This window comes from Sminthopsis crassicaudata, chromosome 1 (assembly GCF_048593235.1).
Source record: "Sminthopsis crassicaudata isolate SCR6 chromosome 1, ASM4859323v1, whole genome shotgun sequence".
NCBI classification, from domain to species: domain Eukaryota; kingdom Metazoa; phylum Chordata; class Mammalia; order Dasyuromorphia; family Dasyuridae; genus Sminthopsis; species Sminthopsis crassicaudata.
Window position 1 is genome coordinate 438884536 of NC_133617.1, and position 25426 is coordinate 438909961.

Here is a 25426-nt window from a genome sequence, read left to right on the forward strand (position 1 = left end):
GACCATGACATCAGGGAGGTGATGCTATTACATGCAAGTGAATTGGATTTAAGTAAGAGAGGGCTGGTGTAAGATCACCTACCTCACTATCTCTCTGGAGTAATCTGGGTTCAGTGGCAAGATACAGATTCTGATGACTTGAGATGGCCCTGGAGACTTTGGCCTTTTTTAGTTAAGGTCTTCTACAGGTCTCAGTTTGACTGAGGTCACATCCATTCAGTGATAAAGGCTAGGTACACATTGAGGCAAATAATGGCCTCTTTCAACTAGTTTTAAAAATCTAAATAAATAAATCTGGGAGGGGAAGACACTCAGGGTTTCTGGCCAAAACAGAAATGACTGCTATTTACATTCATTCCGAGTCTTACGCCACATAATGCCATATGTGTAAAATTACTCACATAGAAGGTATATTCAGAACTTCTATCTTACAGATGAAGGAAAAAAATAATTTCCAAAGTCTCATAACAAATTAGTTAGCATTCAGTTTCCTTGCCTAAAACTATACCTGTGTCCTGATGAAAGAATACTGTTAGTAGTTGATAAATTGAATCTAAAATGCTTTTGCTAATATTGATATATTTTAAGTTGGTCAATGATATACAATACTATACACATACAAATTATATATCACATTTTTTCTCTTATTAAATCCTAAATTACTAAATTACTAAAAGCAGCAAAAGTAAGAAAACCTTCCAGGTTTATGTGATAGATGACCTATGTATCAAATTAATAGCTGTTATAGAGCAAAGTTTACACTTTTAAAATTATGTGTATGTTTTATTTAAGACCAAGTTTAACATTATCTTGGAAAGCTTGAATTTAATTTGCTTTGGAATTTATTTCCAAGATTGTATTCCCCCAAAGCCTAAAGACATTTATTTGAATGCCTATTACGTGTGCCCAGAACTATATTAGTTGCATAATGTGAATGCATTGCCTAATCCAGTTTCTAGGTGCTATTTTTATTTTCTAATTTAAAAAAAAAAAAAAAAAAAAAAAAAAAAAAAGGGCAGTGGAAGGTAGATGATATAATGGATAGAGCATTAGCCCTGGAGTTGAGATCCTGAGTTTAAATCTAGCCTCAAATATTTGGCACATACTACTATGTGACTGTGGGCAAGTCACTTAACCCTAATTGCTTCAGCCAAAAACAAACCAAAAAAAAAAAAAAGAGTAGATCATTTAGAAAAATGTCCTAAATACTGTGAATTGATTAGTTTGTTTTCCTTGTGGGTATTTTATTTTCATTGTAATTTAGATATTTTCTTCTCCCTGAATAAAATAAATTAGCTCATTTACCATGATTACACTTTTGGTTATATTTTCAAATATGTCCTATTGTTTTATTCTCCATTGTACAGCATTCAACTGGGAAGGTCTTTGAAAGTGAAGTGAAGTATCAGTGTAACCCAGGATACAAGATGGTGGGAAATCCTATATTTGTCTGCCAAGCCAATCGCCAGTGGTACAGTGAATCCCCTCCAACCTGCATCCCCCTTAGCTGTGGAAAACCTCCATCTCTCCAGAATGGCTATATCAGAGGAGAAAACTTTGAGGTGGGATCCAAGATTCAGTTTTTTTGTGATGAAGGTTATAACCTTATAGGAGATGCTTCTTGGACATGCCAGAAGTCAGGGAAGTGGAACAAAAAGCCAAACCAAAAATGTGTACCCGCCAAGTGTCCAGATCCACCACTGCTAGAAAATCAACTTGTATTAAAGGAAATGGTTCATGAAGTTGGTTTGGTGCAGTTTTCCTGCAAAGAGGGTTATATCCTTCAAGGACCTTCTATCCTGAAGTGTTTGGTATCACAACAGTGGAATGGCTCTTTTCCTTTTTGTAAGATGGTGCTTTGCCTCCCACCTCCACTCATTTCTTTTGGCGTTCCTGAGTCGTCTTCTGCTCTTCATTTTGGAAGTATTGTCAAATACTCCTGTGTAGATGGATTTTTCCTGAGAGGAGATTCTACCACTTCTTGCCAAGCTGATGGTACATGGAGTTCTCCATTGCCAGAATGCATCCCTGTTGAATGTCCCCAGCCTGAAGAAATCCTCAATGGCATCATAGATGTTCAAGGTCTTGCCTACCTCAGCACAGCCTTATACACATGTAAACCTGGTTTTGAATTGATGGGAAACACAACCATCCTTTGTGGAGAAGATGGGCACTGGCTTGGAGGAAAACCAACTTGTAAACCCATTGAGTGTCCAAAGCCCAGTGAGATTCTAAATGGCAAACTTTCTTACACTAACCTCCATTATGGACAAACAATTTCATACTCATGTGATAGGGGTTTTAGACTTGAAGGAACTCACACTCTGACTTGTTTAGAGACAGGGGATTGGGATGTAGCTGTACCATCTTGTAATGCCATTTATTGTGATCCCCCCCAACCTGTTGAAAATGGCTTTGTAGAAGGTGCTGATTACAGCTATGGTGCCATGATTATCTACAGTTGTTTCCCAGGATTCCAATTGATGGGCCATGCCATGCAAACCTGTGATGAGTCAGGATGGTCTAGCTTTATACCAACATGTCTTCCCATAGACTGTGGTCTTCCTCCCCATATTGATTTTGGAGATTATGTGAAAGTTAAAGGACAAGAAGGATATTTTGATCAAGAAGATGATGCTATGGAAGTCCCCTATCTTACTCCTGACCCTCCTCATTCACTTAATCCAATGGACAGTAAACTGAAAAACACAAAAGGCTCTACAATTTTACAGATACCAAACTTTTTATATGGTGCTCTAGTTTCATATTCTTGTAACCCTGGACATGAGCTTTTGGGTAATCCTATGTTGATTTGCCAGGAAGATGGTACTTGGAATGGTAGTGCCCCTGTCTGCATGTCAATAGAATGTGACTTGCCTATCCAGCCAGAGAATGGCTTTTTGCATTTTACTGAGAATACAATGGGCGGTGTAGTACACTACAGTTGTAATCAAGGGCATGTGCTGGTGGGCTCTAGCAAAAGACTTTGTTTGTCAAATCGCCAGTGGAGTGATACTGATCCACACTGCGAGGTAATTTCCTGCAATAAGCCAAATCAACTAATGAATGGATCTATTCAAGGAGGAAATTACACATACCTAAGTGTGTTACATTATTCATGCAACCCTGGGTTTGAGCTGAATGGCTCCCCTAGAAGAACATGTCAGGAAGATGGTAAATGGGATGGGAATGAGCCAATTTGTATCCCTTTGACCTGTGGTCCACCCCCAGTCTCAGAGAACAGCCAGGTGAGTGGGGATGAGTACACATTCCAAAAGGAGATTATGTATACTTGCAATGAAGGATTTCTGCTTGAAGGGTCTAAGAGACGAATTTGCCTGGCCAATGGGAGCTGGAGTGGAGTCACTCCAATTTGTGTGGCTATCAAGTGTCCTATGCCACCACAGATTGTCAATGGGGAAATGAGTGGACTAGAACACAGCTTTGGGAAGGAAATAGATTTCCACTGTCATGAAGGTTATGTTTTACATGGTACCAGCAAGTTAACCTGTCAGGTTGATGGCACCTGGAATGGAGAGGCACCTCTATGCAAACCAATCAACTGTGGCCCCCCTGAAGATCTCTCCCATGGCTTCCTAAATGGTTCCTCTTTTTCTTTTGGAGACTACATACAATATGTATGTTTTCCTGGTTATGAGCTCCATGGCTCCACTTTGAGGCAGTGTCTTTCCAGTGGTTCTTGGAGTGGTAGTACCCCTTCTTGCTTACCCTGTGAGTGTCCTGCACCCATGATTCAAAATGGGCTCATTGTTGGGGAAGATTTCAGTTGTGGCAAGGTTGTCCAGTTTCAATGCCTTGAAGGCTTCAAACTCCTGGGTCCTTCTGAAATTACTTGTGAAGCAGCTGGTCAGTGGAGTTCTGGCTTTCCATTATGTGGACACATTTCTTGTGGTCCCCCACCTAAAATCTTGAATGCATTCATCAATGGGAGCAGTTCCCTGGAAGAGAATGCAATAACCTACAATTGCGTGACTGGCTATGTCATGCAAGGCAGGTCTGACTTGATTTGTACAGAGAAAGGGACATGGAGTGAGCCTTATCCAAGATGTGAGCTCCTCTCCTGTGGATCACCACCTTCAGTAGCTAATGCAGTGATAATTGGAGAGACACACACTTATGGAAGTAAAGTACAGTACAGGTAAGGTAATGAATCTAAAATGGGAACTCTTAACTTTTGTTTGTCATTGGTCCCTTGGGCAATTTGGTATAACCTATAGATCCCTTTTCCAAATAATGTCTTTAAAATGCATGTCATAAAATGTATAAGATTACAAAGGAAACCAATTGTATTGAAATATAAAGGTTAAGAATTCCTGCTCTAAGGGAATGGAGGGAAAAGAAAAAAAATTGCAATTCAAAATCTTACAAAAATGAATGTTGAAAACTGTATATGTAATTGGAAAAAATAAAATACTATTAAATGGAAAAGAAAAAGAAAAGAACTACTTTAAAACCTCTAAGAGACATAAGCAGGAAAAATTTAAAGGGAGAATAAATGATAGGTTTTTTAAAATCAGCTATTATGAAATGAATGTGTTACTAATAAAGTCAACAAGTAATTATTTAGTGCCTACTATACGTGACACACTATACTAAGGGCTGGGGGATACAAAGAAAAGTGAAAAATACCTCTAAGGCTTGGTCTTATGAACTCCAGAGTTCTTTTAAAACAATAACTCATATTTTTAATAATGATATGCAAAGCACTTATTTCCCAACAACTCTGTGGGGGTAAAGTAGGAGTAATATAGACATTACCTCTTGTTTCATTGGTATAGGGAACTCCCAGGAGAGAAAATTCCCTCTATCAGTGCAATTTAATAACTTCTCATTTTAGGAAGTTCCCTTGAGCACTGATAGGATGTGTCAAAGGCAAAACTTTTACCCAGATTTTACTGGTTTCCAAGTCACCTCTCTAGTCATTACACCATAATGCCTCTGTAGTTTCCCTTCCCTTAGATATGCTTAAATCTCATACAGAGAATGATAAAGCCTTAGTAGAACTCAGGTGCTTCAAATTCCAAGTCTATCATAAATTGACTCAGATTTGACTTTATTCTACCCAGAATTGCTAAATAGTCATTATGATGAGGTTTAGATTTTGGGGTTCCCTTCTATCAGGGAACCAAATGTTGGGTCTAGATTTAGGGAACCAAAATGAGATTAGGGTTTCTGGTGGTCAGGAAGTTAAACGATAAGGTCTAGTGGCAGGTTCGGAGTTCAGGGAACCAAATGGAGAGGTTTGGCTCCTCTGCAACCCCTTGGGACCTGGCACAAGGGTAGAGAGTTTTGAGGACTCCCTTCTGGCGGCACAGAGATTCTCTGTAAAGGAATTTACAAACCCCAAAACTTAGATTGATAAAAGATCTTTATTATAGACATTGGGAAGTAAAGTTTCTAGTAGAGAAATCCTGACAGAGAGGCATAAAGTCTCATTAGGAAAAGAGATGAGGATAAAGAGAGGGTAACACTGGGAGAGAATATTACTCCAGTGGGTAGATGTTTCCTTGGCATGGCATTTTAGGACTTCTGCAAAGAGTTGTTCCAAGTTGCAGTTTTTATAAGTCTTGGCTACAAACTGGGGGTTGTTCTTGATGGGGTTAGTGGGTGGAGTTCCAAGTTGGCTCTTGGCTCTACAAGCTGGATTTCAACTTGAGCTGGCTAGCCCCACCTGAATTCAATAGAAAATCTTCAATTGAACAGGGCTAGAATACTTTAGCTCAGGATTGAACCAACCCCACCTAAATAACAGAATAAAGCTGTTTATCTTGTTTCCCTCAGGAGGGGTCCCACCGACAGGGTCCAAGGAGAATCTCTCAAGGAGTTTTAGAGAGTTTCGGGGTCTCTTCTTCAATTATATTGTTTGGAATTCCCAACCAGTGGTTAATTTAAAGATATAATAATGTCTAATAATCATCAGCATTATCATCACAATTTATTGATTGGTAGATCAAAAAAAGGTAAGATTTCAACAGGTAGCAACATGGAAAGGATATATTCCTTGTACTAAAGTAGAAAGAGGGTGGTGTGAGTGGTAGACTAATGACTAAAAGTAGAGTTATCATGGGTTAGCTTAATAGAGGGGAGAGGGGAAGAAGAAAAGGTTAGAAGGGAGGAAGTGGAGGAAGATAAAGCCAATGGGATTATAGGATTCATAGAGATTATTTAATCCAAAATTTTCATTAGGGAAATTAAAGCCTAAAGCAATTAGGAAATTTGCCTGGATAAAAAGTTGTAGTATAGCGAAAAGAATTCTGGCACTGGATTCAAAAGACCTGAATTCAAAATCTACTTCTATCTTAGCCAAGTTAGTATATCTTCCTAGGCCTCACTTTCCTCATCTATTAATGATCTCTGAATTCCCTTATAACTCTGGGCCTATGATCCTATGACTTGCCTGAAATCACATAAGAAATAAGTGATACAGTCTTGGGTTGCAATGACTAAGTTAGAGTTCTTTCTAAAATAAAATTCTCTGGTTCTGAAAATAAGTGTCAAGGAAGAGTTAGGTGTCAGAAATATTGGAAATCGGGAGAGCAGAGCAACTTCTGAGTAAAGATGGCAAATTTCAATTTATATTTATTGAATTTGAGATATCAACATTATATCTAGTGGAGCTGTCTCTAGAACCTTATACTAGAAAATGTACTAGAAAAAAAACACTCTACTAGAAAAAAACACTGGATTTAGAAGATTTGGGTCTTAGTCGCAATCCTGTTACATAACAACTATATGATTTTAATCTAATCACCTAGCCTGTCCAAGTATTAGTTTCTTCAACTGTATATAAATAGACAAAACAATATCAGTAGCTACCTATCTTATAAGGAGATTGTAAAGAAAGTGCTTTGGAAACCCTAATTGTGAGTTATTATAATATATGTAGAGCTAAAACTCAAGGGAAAGCTTATTCAAATTTATAGATCTATAAGTCAGCTGCAAAGAGATAAGTGATGTATGCAAATGAGTGTACTTATTAAGTGAAAGGAGACAGAAAAAAGAAAAGGGTCAAGGACAGAGCCTTCATAATACCTGCATTTTGGAGACAAGAAAATAAAGATGAAACCAGCAAGACTGTCTTTAATAGAAAAGAAGTAAGAGTGGCTAAAGTCATGGAAGCCAAAGGAGAAGAGGAGCAAGAAAAAAATAAAGATTGTTTTAGAAGACATTTTAAAGGGCATCTTGCTACCATGGTTGGGATGGAAATCCAATTGTAAGCATTTGAAAAATGAATGCATAGTTTTAAAATAGAAGCAGCAAGTAAAAAATGATTCTTTTGGGGGGGGGAGGGACTAAGGTAATTGGAGTTAAGTGACTTGTCCAGGGTCACACAGATAGGAAGTATTTAGTGTCTGAGGCCAGATTTGAACTCAGGTTCTCCTGACTTCAGGGCTGGTGCTCTATCCATTGTACCATCTAGCTGCCTCCAAAATGATTCTTTTTAAAAGCTTGATAATGAAAAGAAAAAGTAAATTTGGGTAATAGCTTAAAGAGTAGAAGAGTCATTGCAGGGATTTTTTTTTAAAAACAGGAAGGCCAGAACATCTTTGTAAGTGGAAGTAGTGAGGTGAGAAGTGAAGATGAGGGAAAGAGAATATAATTAATGAAGCAAATGAAGCAAAGACCTGCATTACATGGCAGGAGAAGGGTTCAATGGAATAAGTGAAGAAATCAGATTCAACATGGAGGAGAATCTCATTCTCTGAGACTAAAGTGAAAAAGGTGATATTAGGAGAAAATCTTGAGAAATTTTCAGGTGGAGTTGGCAAGAGAGAATTAATGGCAAATGGCCTAGTCTTATCAATAAAAGTCATCTACAAATAGATTGCACATGAGTAGAAATAATCTTGAGAAGAGAGGAAAAACTGCCATGGAAAATGTAGTAGTGAGGCACTCAGAGATGAATAAAAGAGCAGCAACAAGACTATATCAAATTAAAGTGACCTATCTAGATGATATAATTTTAAATCACCTATAGAAATATTTGGGAGATAGTCTTTGGGAAACTCTTGGCTTTTGTTTTCTTGGCAAACCTAGTATCTTTTTCTTCATCATCTATCTGTATTCAAGTAGGTAACTTCTGAAATCTGAAACTGAGAACATATGACACCAAATCATAACCTCAAGCTTTTTGGGTTTTTTTATTAATTTTATAATTATAATTTTTTAACAGTACATGGTAACAGTAGCATAGGTAATTTTTTTTACAACATTATCCCTTGTATTCACTTCTTTTCCAAATTTTCCCCTCCCTCCCTCTACTCCCTCCCCTAGATGACAGGCAATCCCATACATGTTAAATGTGTTACAGCATATCCTAGATACAATATATGTGTATAAAACCGAGTTTCTTATTGCATGATAAGAATTGGATTCTGAAGGTAAAAGTAACCTGGGTAGAAAGACAATAGTGCAAACAGTTTACACTCAATTCCTAGTGTTCCTTCTCTGGGTGTAGCTGTTTCTGTCCATCACTGATCAACTAGAACTAAATTAGATCTTCTCCATGTTGAAGATATCCACTTCCATCAGAATACATCTTCATACAGTATTGTTGTTGAAGGGTATAGTGATCTCCTGATTCTGCTCATTTCACTCAGCATCAGTTCATGTAAGTCTCTCCAAGCCTCTCTGTATTCATCCTGCTGGTCATTTCTTACAGAGCAATAATATTCCATAACATTCATATACCATAATTTACCCAACCATTCTCCAATTGACGGGCATCCATTCTTTTTCCAGTTTTTAGCCACTACAAAAAGGGCTGCCACAAATATTTTGGCACCTACAACCTCAAGTTTTTAAAAAGAGAAACTATTAAAATATTTTACTAGGTAGCTGTTGCTTCACACTACCAAATCAAATAAAAATGCCTTCATATTTTGTTAGAAATAGTCTACTTTTCATAATCATACTCTACCTTATTCTTTATTTAATAATTTTTGATAGTCATTAAAAGTCAACAGTATTCAAAATCTGCAGAGAAATTAAAGAGAGTAAAGATGAAGAAAACACCATGAGTTAAGAAATTTTGAGAGGGCAGTTTCAATACAACGGTAATTTGAAAATCATATTGAGATAACAGATGATAATAGAGGAAGATAGTGAGGACAAGTGTCTTTAAGAACAGGGAGACCTCAATATGTTTCTAGATAGCAAAGAAGGAACCAGTAGGATAAGAGAAGAATTGAAGAAGAGTAAGAGAAAGGATGCCTGACCAGGTAAGCTCCTCAAGAAGAAAACACCTTTAACAATATGACTACAAAATTATTCAGCTCCCCAAGAAATCTGCTCCCAGAGAATATTATGCTTTAGAGAAGAACATTACAACTGGGGATACAAGAAAAGGAGCTCAGTTTCTAATAAGAGGATACAACATAAAAATGACTGTGTTTTACAAACAAGCTATGCAGGATAAATTAATCAACAGAGCAAAAGTAGTAGAATTAAGAATGATTAGGAAAGGTTTCTTAGTGTAGAGATTGGTTTTTTGAAAAGGAAGGAGAATCCATGAATAGAATGAGGGGTGAAAGGGCCAGTCACTGAAGTGGAGTATTGAGTTTGAGGAACAGCAAGGAAGCCAGTGGCACTGGATCAAAGTTGCAAGTTATGCAAGACTTTGAATATCAGAGGATTTCATGTTATGTCCTGCAAGTAATAGAGAATCATTGGAGTTTATTGAGTGAGGAGATAGTAATAAGATCAGGCTTGACCTTCAGGAAGATAATTTTAACAGGTGTGTGGTAAATAGATGAAGAAAGGTTTATGGAAGGTGGACTAACCAACTGGTTATCTCAGTAGTCCACATATAAGTTCTCCCTACTTCCACCTTCACCTCCCACTCCTTAGCAGTGTCAGAGAAGAGAAGACATGTGCAAACAATGTTATGAAGTTAAAATTGACATAATTTGGCAACAGATTTAATAGAGATATGGAGATGCTGAGAAAGTAAGGGGACAGTTTGGTGACACACTGGACAGGGTTCCAGACCTGGAATCAAGAATAACATCTCGCTTGTGAGCATAGGGGACTGGGAGGATGATGACACCCCCAAAGTAATAAAGAAGTTTGGAAGGGGGAAGGACTGGGAGGTAAAGATAATGAGTTCAGCTTTGGACACATTGAGTTTTAAATATCTACAGGACATCCAGTTTGAGATATCTTAATAGACAGTTGGAGATGTTAAGGCTAGATAAGTAGACTTAAGAATCATCAGTATAGAGATGATAATTGAATCCTTGTGAGCTGATGAGATTGCCAAATGAAACATTGTAGAGTTAGAAGAGGATCTAGGACAGAGCCTTCTTGGATACCCATTGTTACTGGATGTGACCTAGATGAAGATCCAGTAAATGAGATAGATAGAAGGGGAACCAAGAGAGTATCCATCCCATGCTTTAACTGTTAAATCCCTTAAAAACATTATCTCTTCCTGATCTCTTTCCTTCTACTGACCCTCTCTCACTAATGTCTTACAGTTAAGCTTCTGATATTGCCACTTGAATGAAACTATTCCTTTAAATATTACTAGTGCCTTTCTAATTGCCAGATCCAGTGCCTTTCTTCTACTAATTATTTCCCATTTGTCTTGTATATAGCTTACTTTGTATATACTTGTTTGCATGTTGTCTCTCCTGTTAAACTGAAAGTTCCTTGAGGTCAAAGTGTAATGTTCTGGTTAGCTTTCTGGAGGTCTTGGGACCAGCTTTCGTTTCAGCAGAGTAATCAGTATGAGAATAGCCAGGGATAAAGTCCAAAAGTCTTTGTTATCTTCTTCACAGTCTGTCTCCTTGCCTGGGGCCCTTCAGGGGGCCTTGGTCTCAGTGGGGGGAAGCAGGAGAGCCACCACAAGGTTGATGAAGATGGAATATTTCTCTCCCAGTCCAAGAGCTTGAGATCCAGCTTATATACTCTGTTTCATTACAGTATACTGAGTATAAACCAATCATTATATCACTAGGGAAACATTTGTGGTAAGATTAAATCAATCATACTTCACTAGAGAACTCACATGCTAAAGTAGATATGCTAAAGTAGATAACCATTGTCTTATCAATTCCACTGAGTTAACACCTTGTTGTAGGACTAAATCAGTCATACTGAGCCTTAAGTATATTTCTTCAAAGTTCCTGCCCTTTACAGTCAGAGATATTTTTTATAACCCTCACACTTAGAAAAGTTACTGGCACAAAGTAGAGCTTAATAAATGTCATTGATTCTTCTTCCTTCTAATGTTAACTCCATCTGAATACTCTCTTCTCCCTCAGACTCAGATAGGATATAAACTCTTGATTTTACTCCTTATCTGGAATTCTTCCATCATTTTCCAGTTTTATAATGTCAGTATTCCCCAAAGCTTTATCCTTCACTACTTTCATTTCTCTATTATGCTTTGTCCTGCGACAGTCTCATTTATTCTCATAAATTTAATGATCATCTCTGTGCAGAGAGGCCTGAAATTTAGGTTGGTGTCCCATCTATCTTAGTCTCTTTCTTCTGAACTCCAGAATCTCATCTCCACCTTTCTACAAGACATCTCTTACTGCATATCCCATCTGAAATTTAACAATTCCAGAACCACTCATTCCTTCTCACTTCACTATTTTGGTCAGTATCACCATCATTCAACTGGTTTCTTATATTTTTCATTTCCTTTCACTTTTCAGGTCTAATCAGCTTCTAGACTATATTATTCCCATTTCCACAATGTTTCTCAAGCCCATCTTTGCTTCCTTATTACTTTTGCCACCATCCTTCTTGTATAAGACCATATTGTCACTTGCCTAAACTAATAATCCTTATAGAACCTTCATTTTTTCTACCTTCATTTCCATCCCTCTTGCTTCATGGGTATTGAGTTGGTCCTATCAGTTCCCTGTTAAAAGAGAATCTCTAGTAGATTGAGGCAGACAGACATTGTTATGTGTCCATGGTCACACAGAGGATATAGCAAAATAAAATCTTAAGTGCATTCCTATATCAATTGTTATCATCACTTAGCTGGATGGACCTGAAAAAGTATATAAGATGTCTGAGCTGCATCTTCAAAGAAGAGGTAGAAATAAAAAAGGAGTGCCTTCCCAGAGTGTGAAATGACCACTTAGCTTCTCATATATTCTTCTCATTGATAAATACAAACAAATAAATAAATAAAGATGAAAATAATATGTGTAGCACTTACTTTACAGGAGTGATATAATGATTGAGATAATAAGTAGAGAATATTTTGTTAAGAGTTACAGAACTATATAAATGTCAGGTCTTAACATTGCTATATAAAATATATTATAAAGCCCTCTCTGTAATCTATAGGTATATCTATGTATTGGGTGTTCAGGAGGACTAGCATTTTGGATATAAAGACCTGTTGAGCTCTTTTCAGAACTACTCATCCATCTTTGGTGTCTATCTGTCACATACCTTTCACCTGTGACTCTAAGAATCTGTAAAAGCACAGTAGCCATACCCTGGTAAAATCATTCTGCAAATGGGCTAAACCAGGTTGTGTGTAATAGACAGACCTCAAACCTGCAAGTGAGTTGGGGATGGGAGTCCTTCCCCAAGCATGTGAAAAATTTTCCCTTGTTGAATATACAGTTGAGAACAATTTGTTCCAAAAGTAATGGAGATAGTAGAAGGAAGTAGGCATTGCAATGTGCTTAGTGTTTGATCCGACATTGAGGTCTTTAGGATCATCCATTGTATCCAGGACTATCAGTAGTCATCTTGACTTTTGTCTTGACACTGAACTTCAGTGATTCTGGAAGAGAGAGTAAGTCTGAGGACTATACATTTCTATTTTATTTAACTCTAATTCATGCACAAGTCAATACAAGTGATGTATTTACTTAGTAAATGAAGGACAAATAAAAACAAAAACGTGCTGGACTTGGGTTCAGCAATAACATAATTCAGATCCTGTCTCACATATATAATAAATGTGGTCCTGGGCCAGTCAAAATCACACAACTTCAATTTTCTGATCTGTAAAATGGGCATAATAATATCACCTACTTCACAGGATTGTTATGAGAATAGAATTAAATAATTTATATAAAGCAGTTTCAAACATTAAAACTTTACATAAAGATTAGCTGCAATATTAAAAAAAAAAATTCCAGTGATGTCTATTGCCTATCAAAATATAAATATATTCAGTCTTCTTCCTAGCAGTCAAGGCCCTCCAAAGCTTATTATTACCATTCTACCTTCCCAACCTTATTAATATTAATTCCCACCACCGCTGCCACCACTCTCTACCTTAGATCACCCAGAATAACTATCACTCATGTAAACTTTGTAATCTCACAAATCTATGTCCTTGTTTTGTATGTATCATGTGCCTGGAATGTTTTTCTATCATTTGCTTGTTAAATCTTTACCCATTTTTTAAAGTTTAACTCAATTGCCACTACCCCTAGGGAGTCTTTGATCCCCTGGTTAATACAATCTTCCTCTTTGGTTCTAAGTTTGGCATTTGTTTTATAACACTCTACTGCACTTATCATGTAATATTATGTGTGATAATTATTTATGTTGATTTATTTTCTTATTTTAAGGCATTTTAAAGGCATGTAGTTTTATGTAAATATTGTATCTCACCCAATACTCAGCATGGGGCTTTGCACACAGTACATACTTAGTAAATGATGTTGGGGTTTTTTTTTTAATTTCACACTAAATTCTGAAATCATCTATAAAACTAATAATGTTCCAGAGTAAAGCATTTTCTCTAAATATGCTATTTGTCTAACTTAATTATCTCAGAATTTGTGAAATTAGTTTCATTTGAAATGTTTAAGAGCTTATTGGAACTTAGTCTGTTGTCTAGTAGACACTAGGCTATATTTGGAGTGAGAATAGATCTGCCTATTCAACCAGGAAATAAATAAACAAAAAGGTAGTAAATTAATAATGTTGAAAACAAGGTTTGCTTTAAATAAAGCATAACGTGGATGTTTGTGCTATTACCATAATATAGCACTTTTTGGCAAAGTATCTCCTGGCTTCCAGTTTTGATATTTGTTGTCCTCAGGAGATAAGCCAAATAAAAAGTTCTGCCTTTGACCTCTTGCAAAATAACTAATAATAAAAGATAGGACTTAAGCAACACTGTATTCTCTCTGGTGTTACATTTTCATTTTTATTTCAGGTGCCTAGAAGGTTATGTGATGGCATCAGATACAGATACAATGACTTGTCAGAAAGATGGACTTTGGTCACCTGACAGTATTTCCTGTTTTCCTAAGAAATGTCCTCTACCAAAAGATATGGGCAAGATATTTGTTTTTAATCATGAATTCAGTATGAATAAACAAATTTCTATATCATGCATTAAAGGATACACTTTGGAGGGAGCTAACACTTCAACATGTCAGGTAAGATTCTTATTTCACAAGAGCAAAGTGCACTGCTTAGTCATATGTTGACACATTTTTTTAAAGGATTCAAGATTCTACTTACACAAATATTGTAACAGAATGATCTTTCTAATCCCAAAGTGATTATTTGAAATTTCAAGTCAATGTACAAAGTGCTACAATATCACTTCATCAAATCATCAATGACATCTTATTACTTTCATACTTCATTGCTTATTATTCTGCTTCCTTGCAATTTGGCACCTTTTCAGCCTTATCACATGCTAATCCCCTTTCTACATTCTATATTATGACCAAAGTGACCTATTCTCTGCTCCCTAACAATTTTCTTTTTGTGTATCTAATACCCAGAATATCCTCCCTTTTCCTCCATCTTCCCTTTCTTTCTTGAATTTCTATATATTCTTTAAAACCCACCTCAAATGTCATCTTGCCCATGAAGTCTTTGGTTCCCTGTAAATATTCATATTTTCCATCCTTAAGATTAACAAAGAAATTTGCATCTTGCAAATGCATATGAAAAAAAGCACTTTATGTTAATCTGCTTTTGTTTCATCCCTTACTAGATTGTAATTATAATTACTATTTACATTTATGTAGCAATTTGAATTTTTAAAAATGCTTTAATATTGTTGTTTTAGTTAATCCTAATAACAGCCCTATAAGGTAGTATTATTATTATTCCTAGTTTGCAGATAAGGAAATTGGACTTAGAAAGGTCATATGGCTTCCTAGCATCACAGAGTTATATTGCATCAAAAAGAGAGCTTGTATCCAGATTTTCCTGTCTCCAAAGACCTGCCCTCTAGTCACTATGCGCTGCTTCTCACTTTGCATTTAATAGGCGCTTAATAAATATTTATTGAATTGAATTGAATTCAAAACCATACCATTAAAACCTTGAAAACAGTATCATTCTTCATCTTATATAAAGCATGTGTACATGCATAGATAATAACCATTATATTTAACTGTCCTAAAAGTTTTTTCAGAGTAAGATAACCTTGATTTTTATTTATATCAAATATCAAAGATTTCATTTGTACAGGCAGGCATTTGCTGTGCCAAAGAACATAGCTGTCAGTACTTTGTTGACAGAATCTTTTGGGCTGTCTTTTTAAAGCTAAAAATTAAATTCAAATTCAAAACACATTTGTAGAATTTTTTTTTTGGATAGGGACACTGTATTGAGCTCTAGAGGAGATAAAAAAGATGAAGTTAGACGAAGCTTTTGATCTGAAGGAGCTCACACAAAGGAAAAGGAAACAAGATATGTACATATCTCTAATACAAAGGAAGCTATGGTAAGTGCAAAGTAGAGATCTAGCAAAGTGCTATAAGAAATCTGAGAAGAGAAAGATCATGTCCAGATGGGAAGTAATTAGATAAAGTGCCCATTCCTTATCCATCCCTGCCTGCCATCATCTCATCACTTCTATCTGTAATGTGTCTGATGGTCCAAGGCTCTAACATTTACTTTTCTTATCTCTTTTTCACTTAGCTCGATGGTACTTGGGATCCACCATTCTCTGATGATTCTTGTACTCCAGTTTCTTGTGGGAAACCTGAAACTCCTGAGCATGGGCTTGTGGTTGGCACAAAATACAGCTTTAAAAGCACAATTTTTTACCAATGTAAAACTGGCTATGAATTAGAGGTAAGCTAAGAAGTATATTTTGCTTTCTCCTTGGGCAGATGTTTTACTAATGTTGGCTTAGGTGATCCTCGCTTTTATCCCATCAGAGGAACTCCCACTGAAGTCAATGAGAAATCTTGTAATAAGTAGAAACATTTGACTGCTTATTTTCACTTAAGTGACAGGGTCACACAGCTAGTAATTGTCTAAGGCCAGATTTGAACTTAAAAAGATGAATCTTCCTGACTCCAGCAGTACTTTTATCTACTGCACCAAGTAGCTAACAACAATAGCAACAATAATATCCACATGTTGAAAGGAAAATTCTTCACTTGGGCTTTCACCCTGATTGAGAAGCAAAACTCAGGACAAAAAGAATTTTTTAAATCTTCTTGTAGGTATTGATTGGATGATCACTGGAAATCAGCAATGGTTTCTAGGTAGACATGGCTTTTATAGATAACTAAGACAATTCAGATAGGTTCACCTCAGCAAAAGAGGTGAGTACTTGAATCTCCAGTATTCCCCAGAGAAGCAAGAATGTAACAATTTCCATGTAGGGGTGTGTGACAAAGAGCAGAAAATACAAAAATTGCAGATTTGGTGTCTTCCCCACTGGAGCCTTCCCCAACACTTTCAATAAACATCTTCTGAAGCAAAGTTTCTTAATATGGGATTCATAGACTGAAAATGATCTATGGACAGATATTAGGATATCTGAACTTGAATAGGGGAAAATTACATCATTATTTTTCTATTCAGTTCAATAAACAATTTGTAAAGTGCCACCATTGTGCTAAGCACTGGAAATGCAAATGAGAAAAAAAAGATAGTCCCTGCCCTCTAGAAGTTTACAATCTAATAAAGAAAGACAGCACACAAAAGGAATCTGGGGAAAAAGGGGGAAAGAGAAGGGAGCCCTCAGGATGGTGAGGTACTAATGGCACAGACACATGATGTTCTGTGGAGTCAAAACGAAGCAAGGTTGATGATGAAAAATGGAAAGATAACTGTTTTTATTAACCTTCAATTTTCTTTGAAACTATATGTATATTGTTTTTACTTTTAAAAATCATTTTAATTAATTAATGGGGGAGGGGGAATTCTGAAGAAGGATCCACAGGTTTCAGAGGAGTCTTTGACATACAAAAAAGTCAAGAATCACTACTCTGAAATTATTTAACCAGCAAGAAAATGGGAAAATAAAGGGGGGAGCTTAAGGAACAACAATAAAGAGAATAAAATGGTATTTATCATCTTGCTGAGGGGCAATGTGGCATAGGGTGGGAAAACTTGGGTTTCAGTTCCATCTATGCCTATCCTCTATTCTGACTGTGTGACTGAACAAATCACTTAACCTTTCAGCCTTCTAGGCAGCTATCTAAAACAGTTGCAGAGAAAATAGCAGCTCTCCATTGGTAGGAGTCCCTTTATCAAGAAGTTTCCTATGCTAAATAATGAAATCACTGGTTTAGTCCCTAGGGGTTATGTGAGAAATAATTCTATTGAACTTGAGAGGGGAAAAGTTAAAAGTTTTTATTAACACAGCTGCAGAGGTGGGTATCTTATAGAATAGGAACACTTAGAATCAATACACATTTTTATATACCTCAAAAGCAAGTTCCTCCCCTATCCCCCATTGCTGCATAGCAGAGGTCACACCTTTCAGAAGAGGGTAATCCCCCCCCTATGAGTGTGAATTTTCACTTGTGATTAGTATTCTCCTTATTTGGACATAGTTCAGTACTTACCCTCATTCCCTATTGGCTGAGTACTATCCTACCTAAAGAATCTAATTCCCTCATATGATTCCAAATTTCTTCCTCTGATCATACCTTCCTTCCAAATCCCCATCTCTAATTGTATTTTACAATGTGTTTTTTACTGTAAGTCCCCTCTTCTGAGTACATTTTACTACGAGTTTCAATATGTTTTCTTATTCTAAATCCCCACCCTTGATTTTTTTCAAGTCTTAATCCCTCACCCCTGATTACATTTTCTTTTTATTAGTTTTGCCTCCTTATTCTGTGTTCTAGCCTCCATTTGTTAGGCTTCAGTATCACCTTCGTAATTTAAGTTTCATCTCCCTGCATCTCTTCAATTTAATTTTTTAAACTCTGGAAAACAAACCCCAATCCAAGTCTCACAGATTCATCTAGAAATTTCAATCAATCTGCATTCATGAAATCTTCACCCTACACCAAACAAGTGACAGATTCAGAGATTCAAAGAAAACTCTCTGGGAAAAAAAATGTCAAGTGAGAAATAAAGAAAAGAATTTTCTGAGCATCCAAAAGAATTTCCCAAAGCAATTCATTAAAAGTCATGACCATTTCTCAAAGGAACACTATTTATTTCCTTGTTCAGAGACTATTTATTTCTATTTTATAATCATCTAGTTTGCCAGCCTACAATGTATTAATGACGAATTATAAATTGAGGATACAGAGAGGACTAGTTTGGGCAAGCATACTGACAACATTGTTATACAGTGATTATTAAGACCTATATCTGGAAGATCTTTGTGGACTTCTTTAATACTCTGTTTAAAAAAAAAAAAAAGGCACATAAATATGGTGAGTGAAGCAATGGTGAAGGTGAAAGTTCCTTATGATGTGTTTGAGGTTCAACACTAAATGATGAGATTGAGGGTCAGGCACCTAATAATGATATTTTGGAGAATTATTTGCATCAAATATTGGAGTTCAGTTTTGTGACATTCACAATGGCCATTTTCTTTGGCAAAAGGTTGGTTTGTTTAGAAAAGGATATAAGAATGGTAAATATGAAATAGAGTTTAGAAAGTATATAGTTAGATACCATGTAGCATGGGGGAGGGGATGGAAAGAAAAACACCACAAGTGTTTGCCTTATGAGTAATTTTTATTCATGCTTTAAGCTTTCTCTGCCAACCCCAGGAACCCATAAATTCATCACTTACCCTGAATTTCACTTTAGGTCTCTAATTAAGCAGCTTTTCAGTGAAGCATTCTTAAAGTCTTAACCCTACCCCCTACTTCTATAATCAATTTTGATACCAACTAAATTGTTGCAATGGCATAATCTCAGAACTGTTTTCTATCCATTACATAAGGCAGTTAGGTGACACAGTGGATTGAGTACTAACCCTGATTTCAGAACAACCTAAGTTCAAATCACTTAGTAGCTATGTGACCCTGGGCAAGTCATTTAACCTAATTTGCCTCAGTTTCCTCATCTGTAAAAATGAGGAGGAAATGGCAAACCCCTCCAGTATCTTTGCCAAGAAAACCTCAAAGGGAGTCACAAAAAGAGGATGTGACTGAGCAATGTGTTTAAATGTTATCTTTATTCCTATAGATCTACTGTTGTTGTTTTTTCCTTTTCTTTTTAGTAAATTTCTACTTTGTTTCATAGGGTGACCCTGAACGTGTCTGCCAGGAAAATAAACAATGGAGTGGAGCTGCAGCAATCTGCAAAAGTGAGTTTTGAATATCATCTTCTTTCCTTGGATCCTGAGGATCCACTTTAGCACTTGGGCTGTAAACTTGAAGAAGGCCATCATGCCTTTTACATAGCAGTCAAACTACAAAGATTTCTGTCACATTCAGAATTATGAACTCTACTTAGTTCTTCTTTACAATATATAATAGCTGTTATTATTATTACTATTATTACTTCAAATCAATTTGATAAATTAAGATGCTTTTATAAGTGATGATCAATACCAAGTGGGAAGATAACTCAAGTTTTCTACCATATCTCTTCTTTTTATTCTAATAGTACTATTTTATGTTATTTAATTATTTTAAGTATACTTTGTGACAAAGATAAAGTTCCCTATCTGATTTATAGGAGCAGTTAGGTAGTGCAGTGGATAGAGCTTGATGTCTGGAGTCAAAAGGACCCGAGTTCAAATCTGTCCTTGAACACTAGTTGTGTGACCCTAGCAAGTCATTTAATCCTGATTGCCTCATCTCTAAAATGAGCTAGAGAAGAAATTGGCAACCTACTCCAGTTTCTTTGCCAAGAAAATCCAAAATAAGGTCATGAAAAGTTGGACATGACCAATCAACAAAACAATTTGATTTGTATTTTTACCAAGTTAAAAATGTTAATGTTTCTTTAACAGTCTTTCTCCACAATCATAGTTCTAGAAAATAATTGAGCTATAGATTTTGCAGAACTGCAAGACCTTTCTCATTCATTCAACAAGTCACATTAAGAACCCACTATGTGCCAGGCATAGAAAAAAAAAAAGTCCTTACACTCTAGGGAGTTGTTTTGTTAAACTTCTCCTCATGATTAGGGGTATCCTAATGCTCAAAAAGTTATCAAACTGGGCATACCCTTTGACCCCATAGTGTTACTACTGTGCTTATATCCCAAAGAGCTCTTAAAGAAGGGAAAGGGACCTATATGTGCAAAAATGTTTGTGGCATTTTGTAGTGGCCAGAAACTGATAACTGCTTGGATACCCATCACTTGGAGAATGGCTGAATAAATTGTAGTATATGAATGTTATGGAATATTATTGTTCTGTAAGAAATGACTCAACAGGATGATTTCAGAAAGGCCTGGAGTAACTTACATGAACTGATGCAGAGTGAAATGAGCAGGACCAGGAGATCATTATACACTTCAACAACAATACTTTATGATGATTAATTCTGATGGATGTGATTCTCTTCAACAATGAGATGATCTAAGCCAATTGTTCAGTAATGGAGAGAGTCAACTACGTCCAGAGAGAGAATTATGGGAAATGAGCGTGGACAACAACATAGCATTTCCACTCTTTTGTTATTGTTTGCTTGCATTTTTGTTTTCCTTCTCAGTTTTTTTTCTTTCTTTCTAGATCCAATTTTTCTTGTGCAGCAAGATAGCTATATAAATATATATATATTGGATTTTAACATAAACTTTAACATATTTAACATGTATTAGACTACCTGCCATCTAGGGGAGGGAGTGGGAGGGAAGATGGGAAAAGTTGGAATAGAAGGTTTTGCAAGGGTAATGCTGAAAAATTACCCATGCATATGTTTTAAAAATAAAAAGCTAAAATAATAATAATAAAACAAAAGAAAGAAAATGGTTTAGTGGCTCAGTCAGGGATAGGCATTCTTATATGAAGATAGTTGTCATCAATATGTCAAGCTTCAGGGTCTCAGTCAATGATCTGTCATGCTTTCCTTGCCTATATATATAAGTAAAAACAACTCAGAATCAAAAACAAAAGCAAAAAAAATTTCACAAATGGAAATTTGTAGGTTGCCCATCACTGGAGATTGGGGTGGAGGGGGGATGAGGTGGGGATGGAAAAGACTACTGACAGAAATTGACAACTTAAATGAAGCTTGAAGCAAAGAGCAATAATTTCAACAGGACCAAGGCAATCATTATGTATCTAAAGAAACAAATATTCAGTCAATTAACTTAAAAGTAGGCTTGTTTCTTTAAATCACAGTTTGCTCTTTTCAGAAGCAACTTGATTTAAAAAAAGAAAAAAGGCTGGAACATACTTGGGGGAGGGAGGCAAGGCTATCCTATATCAGTCTTAAATTGGGGGAAGGGGATTTCACATGGCTACCCTTCCCCCACTCCACCTCCAAAGAGACAACCACTAGCAGCCAGAGAAGGGAAGCTAAACTACATCCCTAGACAAAAGATTTCCTCCCTTTTCTCCCTCCCCCACCTAACCTCTCTCTTTCCCCAAATACCTTCCCAATACTTTCTCTCCCCTTCTCAATTAATCACCTTCATTCTCCTGTCCTTTCCCCTAAAAACTTTTAAGATTCACAATACAGTGAATAGCTAAATAACTCCATAAAACCCACATGTCTAGCAGAACTGGATTTTATAAAGTTAATAGATTACTCAATTTGTTTCAGAGGATAACATAAACTGAAACAAACCAAATACAGTTTTTAAAAGGTTTTTTCTTTCTTCTGCTTGAGTGTTCTCACAGCAATTGGCATCTCTCTTATCTCTAGGGCTTTTATTAACCACCCCAGGCCAAACTTGAATTTTATTGCTTTTTCCCTCCTCTCTAACTAGCAGTCTGCTTTTCTTTCAGTCTTAAAATAGCCAAGTTTTTTTTTTTTTAGTGATAAATGTTAAGAAGTTAAAACCACAAGAAATTGTTATACTAAGCACAGTTGCAACATTGAAATGACCAATTCTTAATTACTTTTCTTAAACCTTTAGCAGAGCTCTTCAAGCAACAAAACAGACAGACGAGTCACACAGAACACAGAAAACAAATTGCACAGACATAGACTGCACAATTACAACATTAAACAGAACATTTAATATGAAGACTAGGGGCTTTCCCCCAGGAATAACCCCTGAAGGAAGTTTGTGTCAGCTCGAGATTCTTTCCTCCCAGAATCCAAATGGAGCTTTTCTAAGCTTCCAAGCTCCAGTTTGGTGCATTTCTCTGTCTTCACAGAGAATGCCCAGAGATAACCAGAGAGTGCCAAAAGGCACTCAGAATTGTTTCAAACCAGATGTGTCTTAGAAGACACCCAAAACAGATGGTATCATCCAGCATCCTGTTGATACCATTCTCAGAATTTAATGCCCATTGGCATTTTATTATTCTGAGAATCCAGAAGCTAGCAAAGACAGACAAAACAAGTAAACATCATATTATACCTTAAAACACCAACCTTCTTCTGCAGCTGAAGACTGTAGTTCTTCATGGGGATTCTGTTATAGACCAGGGCTAGCCTCTCCAACAAAGAGCGCAGCCCAAGGCTTCCAGGTGGAGACCCATGGGTCTCTAATCTCTAATCCTGCTCTCATTTCTAATATTTCTCACTGGGAATCCTTCAAATGGAAAGACTGAGAAAATGAAGCAAGATAGAAATTGGAGAGTTTTTAACATTTTATTTGAGAGGGAGAGATTGTGCTGGGGGCATGTTGCCCCCAGGACTGATGGCCAAAGCATCCAGCAGGGAATGTGAGATTCCCATGAACCTCCAAGCTACCGATGTAGACCTAGGCAGGGGCAGAGTCAGAGCACTGAGAGCAGCAACAGATCCGGTTCTGACAGGGTGGGAGGAGGCACCAGACATTCTGATAAGTAGGGAAAGTCAAAGTAGAAGGTTTTTTCCTTATCTGGACTGAACATTTACAGTTTATAATCTTAGAGCAGCCAGCCCTAAATTATATCAGTTCTAATGGTTAGGAGGGAAGGGTTGTGTTGCAACCAAGAGGATTGAGGCAGAACAATTAAGGGAAACTGGGACAGGACAATTAGAAGGGAACTGTGGCACTGCAGTCTAATACTCTCATTTTATTCTGTGTAGATTTCTAAATAAATACAAGCAAGTATAAGAGGCCTACTCAAAAACACATAAATAACATCAGAAAGAATCTGAACTCCACACCTATTGATTTTTTAATTCTTTTTTTTTTTTTTTTTGCTAGATAATTGGAGTTAAGTGATTTACCCAGGGTCACACAGTTAAGAAGTGTTAAGTGTCTGAAGCTGGATTTTTAACTCTGGACTTCAGGACTGTTGCTTTATCTACTTTGCCATCTAGCTGCCCCCAAATCCATTGCTTTTTATATTATACCACGCTGCCTTTGTCATGTCCCTGGCTATTGCTCCTTCCCCTAAACCTTGCTGCTTCCAGTCTTATCCAGCTTTAAAACAGCTTCTTCTTTTTTCTTTCTAGTCCATGCCATCTCAAACCATCCCCTTGTGTTCTAACTTATCTCATTCCATTCCATTCTATTATATTCCATCTATTTTCTTTAATTCCATTTTATTCTATCCCATTCCATCCTCTCCTATTTTATCTCATCCCTTCCTATCCCATCCCATCCCATCTCATCCCATTCTGTAACTTTGAACATGTTGAGTGGCTTTTTAAACTAAAGTCACCAGAAACTCCAAAATCAGAATGAAAAGAAATGAGCAAGAGGCTAGGTTTACTTTGCAGTATATTTAATGCAAACAATAATGACATAAGAAATTGATTCCTATGTTTGTGCTCCTTGAAATAGCAAACCTTGGATAAATTTTATTAAACAATGTTCAGTCTTACTCAAATGCACTAGATTCTATTTTAATGAGCATTGCTGATTTTTAGGCCTTTAAGTATAGAAATCTTAGTCATCCCCAATAACTAGGTCAACCACAATAAACAGTATGCAAGCTGGAGAAAATCCTTCTTTTCATGAAGTTCTTTTGAAATAAGAGGACCAACTGGATTCTGCAGTTACTTCCAATTCTAAGAATAATTAAGTTCTTTATCTAGGTGGGTCATAGTTACCAGAATGTTGAATTAGAAATTATGAGGAGTTCATGGAGGTTGATCTTAGATCTGGGAAGTAGTGGGTCAGTCTGCAGTTTCTTGTTGGGGATACACAAAGAGTTGACTCTTTCTAGCATTATGACAAGGCTTTGGTAAAGACTTCCTAATTGTCCTTTACTCTCCTCAATCTACTTCAATTCTGTCCCATTTCTTTCCATAGAAGCACACTAAGTAACAAAATTAAAGAATGGATTTGGGCAATTAGAATTAAGTTGGATAGGGAATGAAAAAAATTGTAGTGCCATAGATAATAAGTGCAACACTTGAAATCAAGAGAGACTCCAATTCAAATCTTATCCACAGATAATTATCTATATGACTGGGTAATATTCTTAACCCCTTATTTTTTTATTTTTTATTTTTTCTGAGGCTGGGGTTAAGGGATTTGCCCAGGGTTACACAGCTAGGAAGTGTTAAGTGTCTGAGACCAGATTGAACTCGAGTCCTCCTGAATTCAGGGCTGGTGTTCTATCCACTGTGCCACCTAGCTGCCCCCTCAACCTTATTTTTCTTTGTAAAATAAAGATGATAATAATAATAGTCCCTACCAGGTATTACCTGGCACTAATAATACTAAGCTGTTGTGAGGATCAAATGAAATAATATATCTGCAAAGCACTTTACAAATTATCAAGCACTATATAAATATTAGATATTGTTAGATATATGCTACAAAGATAAAAAGTACTCAGGAGAGTGTGAAGTAAGTTGGTTTATTTATGGTTCTTGTAAGAAGCTGGCAATCCATTTAGGGGCAGATCTGCACTAATAGACACAGGAATCAGTCCTTTATTTCCTAAACTGAAGCACAAGGTCCCTCCGTCTTCATCCCATTGTCTGGGAATGGGGGAGTTAAACTTCCTAGCCCACCTATTGCATGTCTCTCCTTAATAAACTGTTCTACATCATACAATCTGTGTTCAAAAATCTTTTATTAGCAGTCTGAAGCTTGGGCTTTCATTCAAAATTGAATGAGATTTCACTCAATGTTGTCAATGCCCCAAGTCTAGATTTCTAATTGAAAAGAGATTACTTATCTTGGAGTTTTGAGCCACTCAGTAAGATTATCAGGCCAAGAT

General features: G+C 36.5%; 1 protein-coding gene across 1 annotated transcript in view; it reads left to right on the plus strand.

Moving 5' to 3' along the window:
• The window catches only part of SVEP1 (sushi, von Willebrand factor type A, EGF and pentraxin domain containing 1), a 318610-nt gene that overhangs the window by 242961 nt on the left and 50223 nt on the right, over positions 1-25426 (plus strand). Inside the window, 4 exon segments of the mRNA XM_074280632.1 lie at positions 1368-4159; positions 14174-14399; positions 15904-16059; positions 19435-19498. Coding sequence (XP_074136733.1) covers positions 1368-4159; positions 14174-14399; positions 15904-16059; positions 19435-19498 — 3238 coding nt within the window.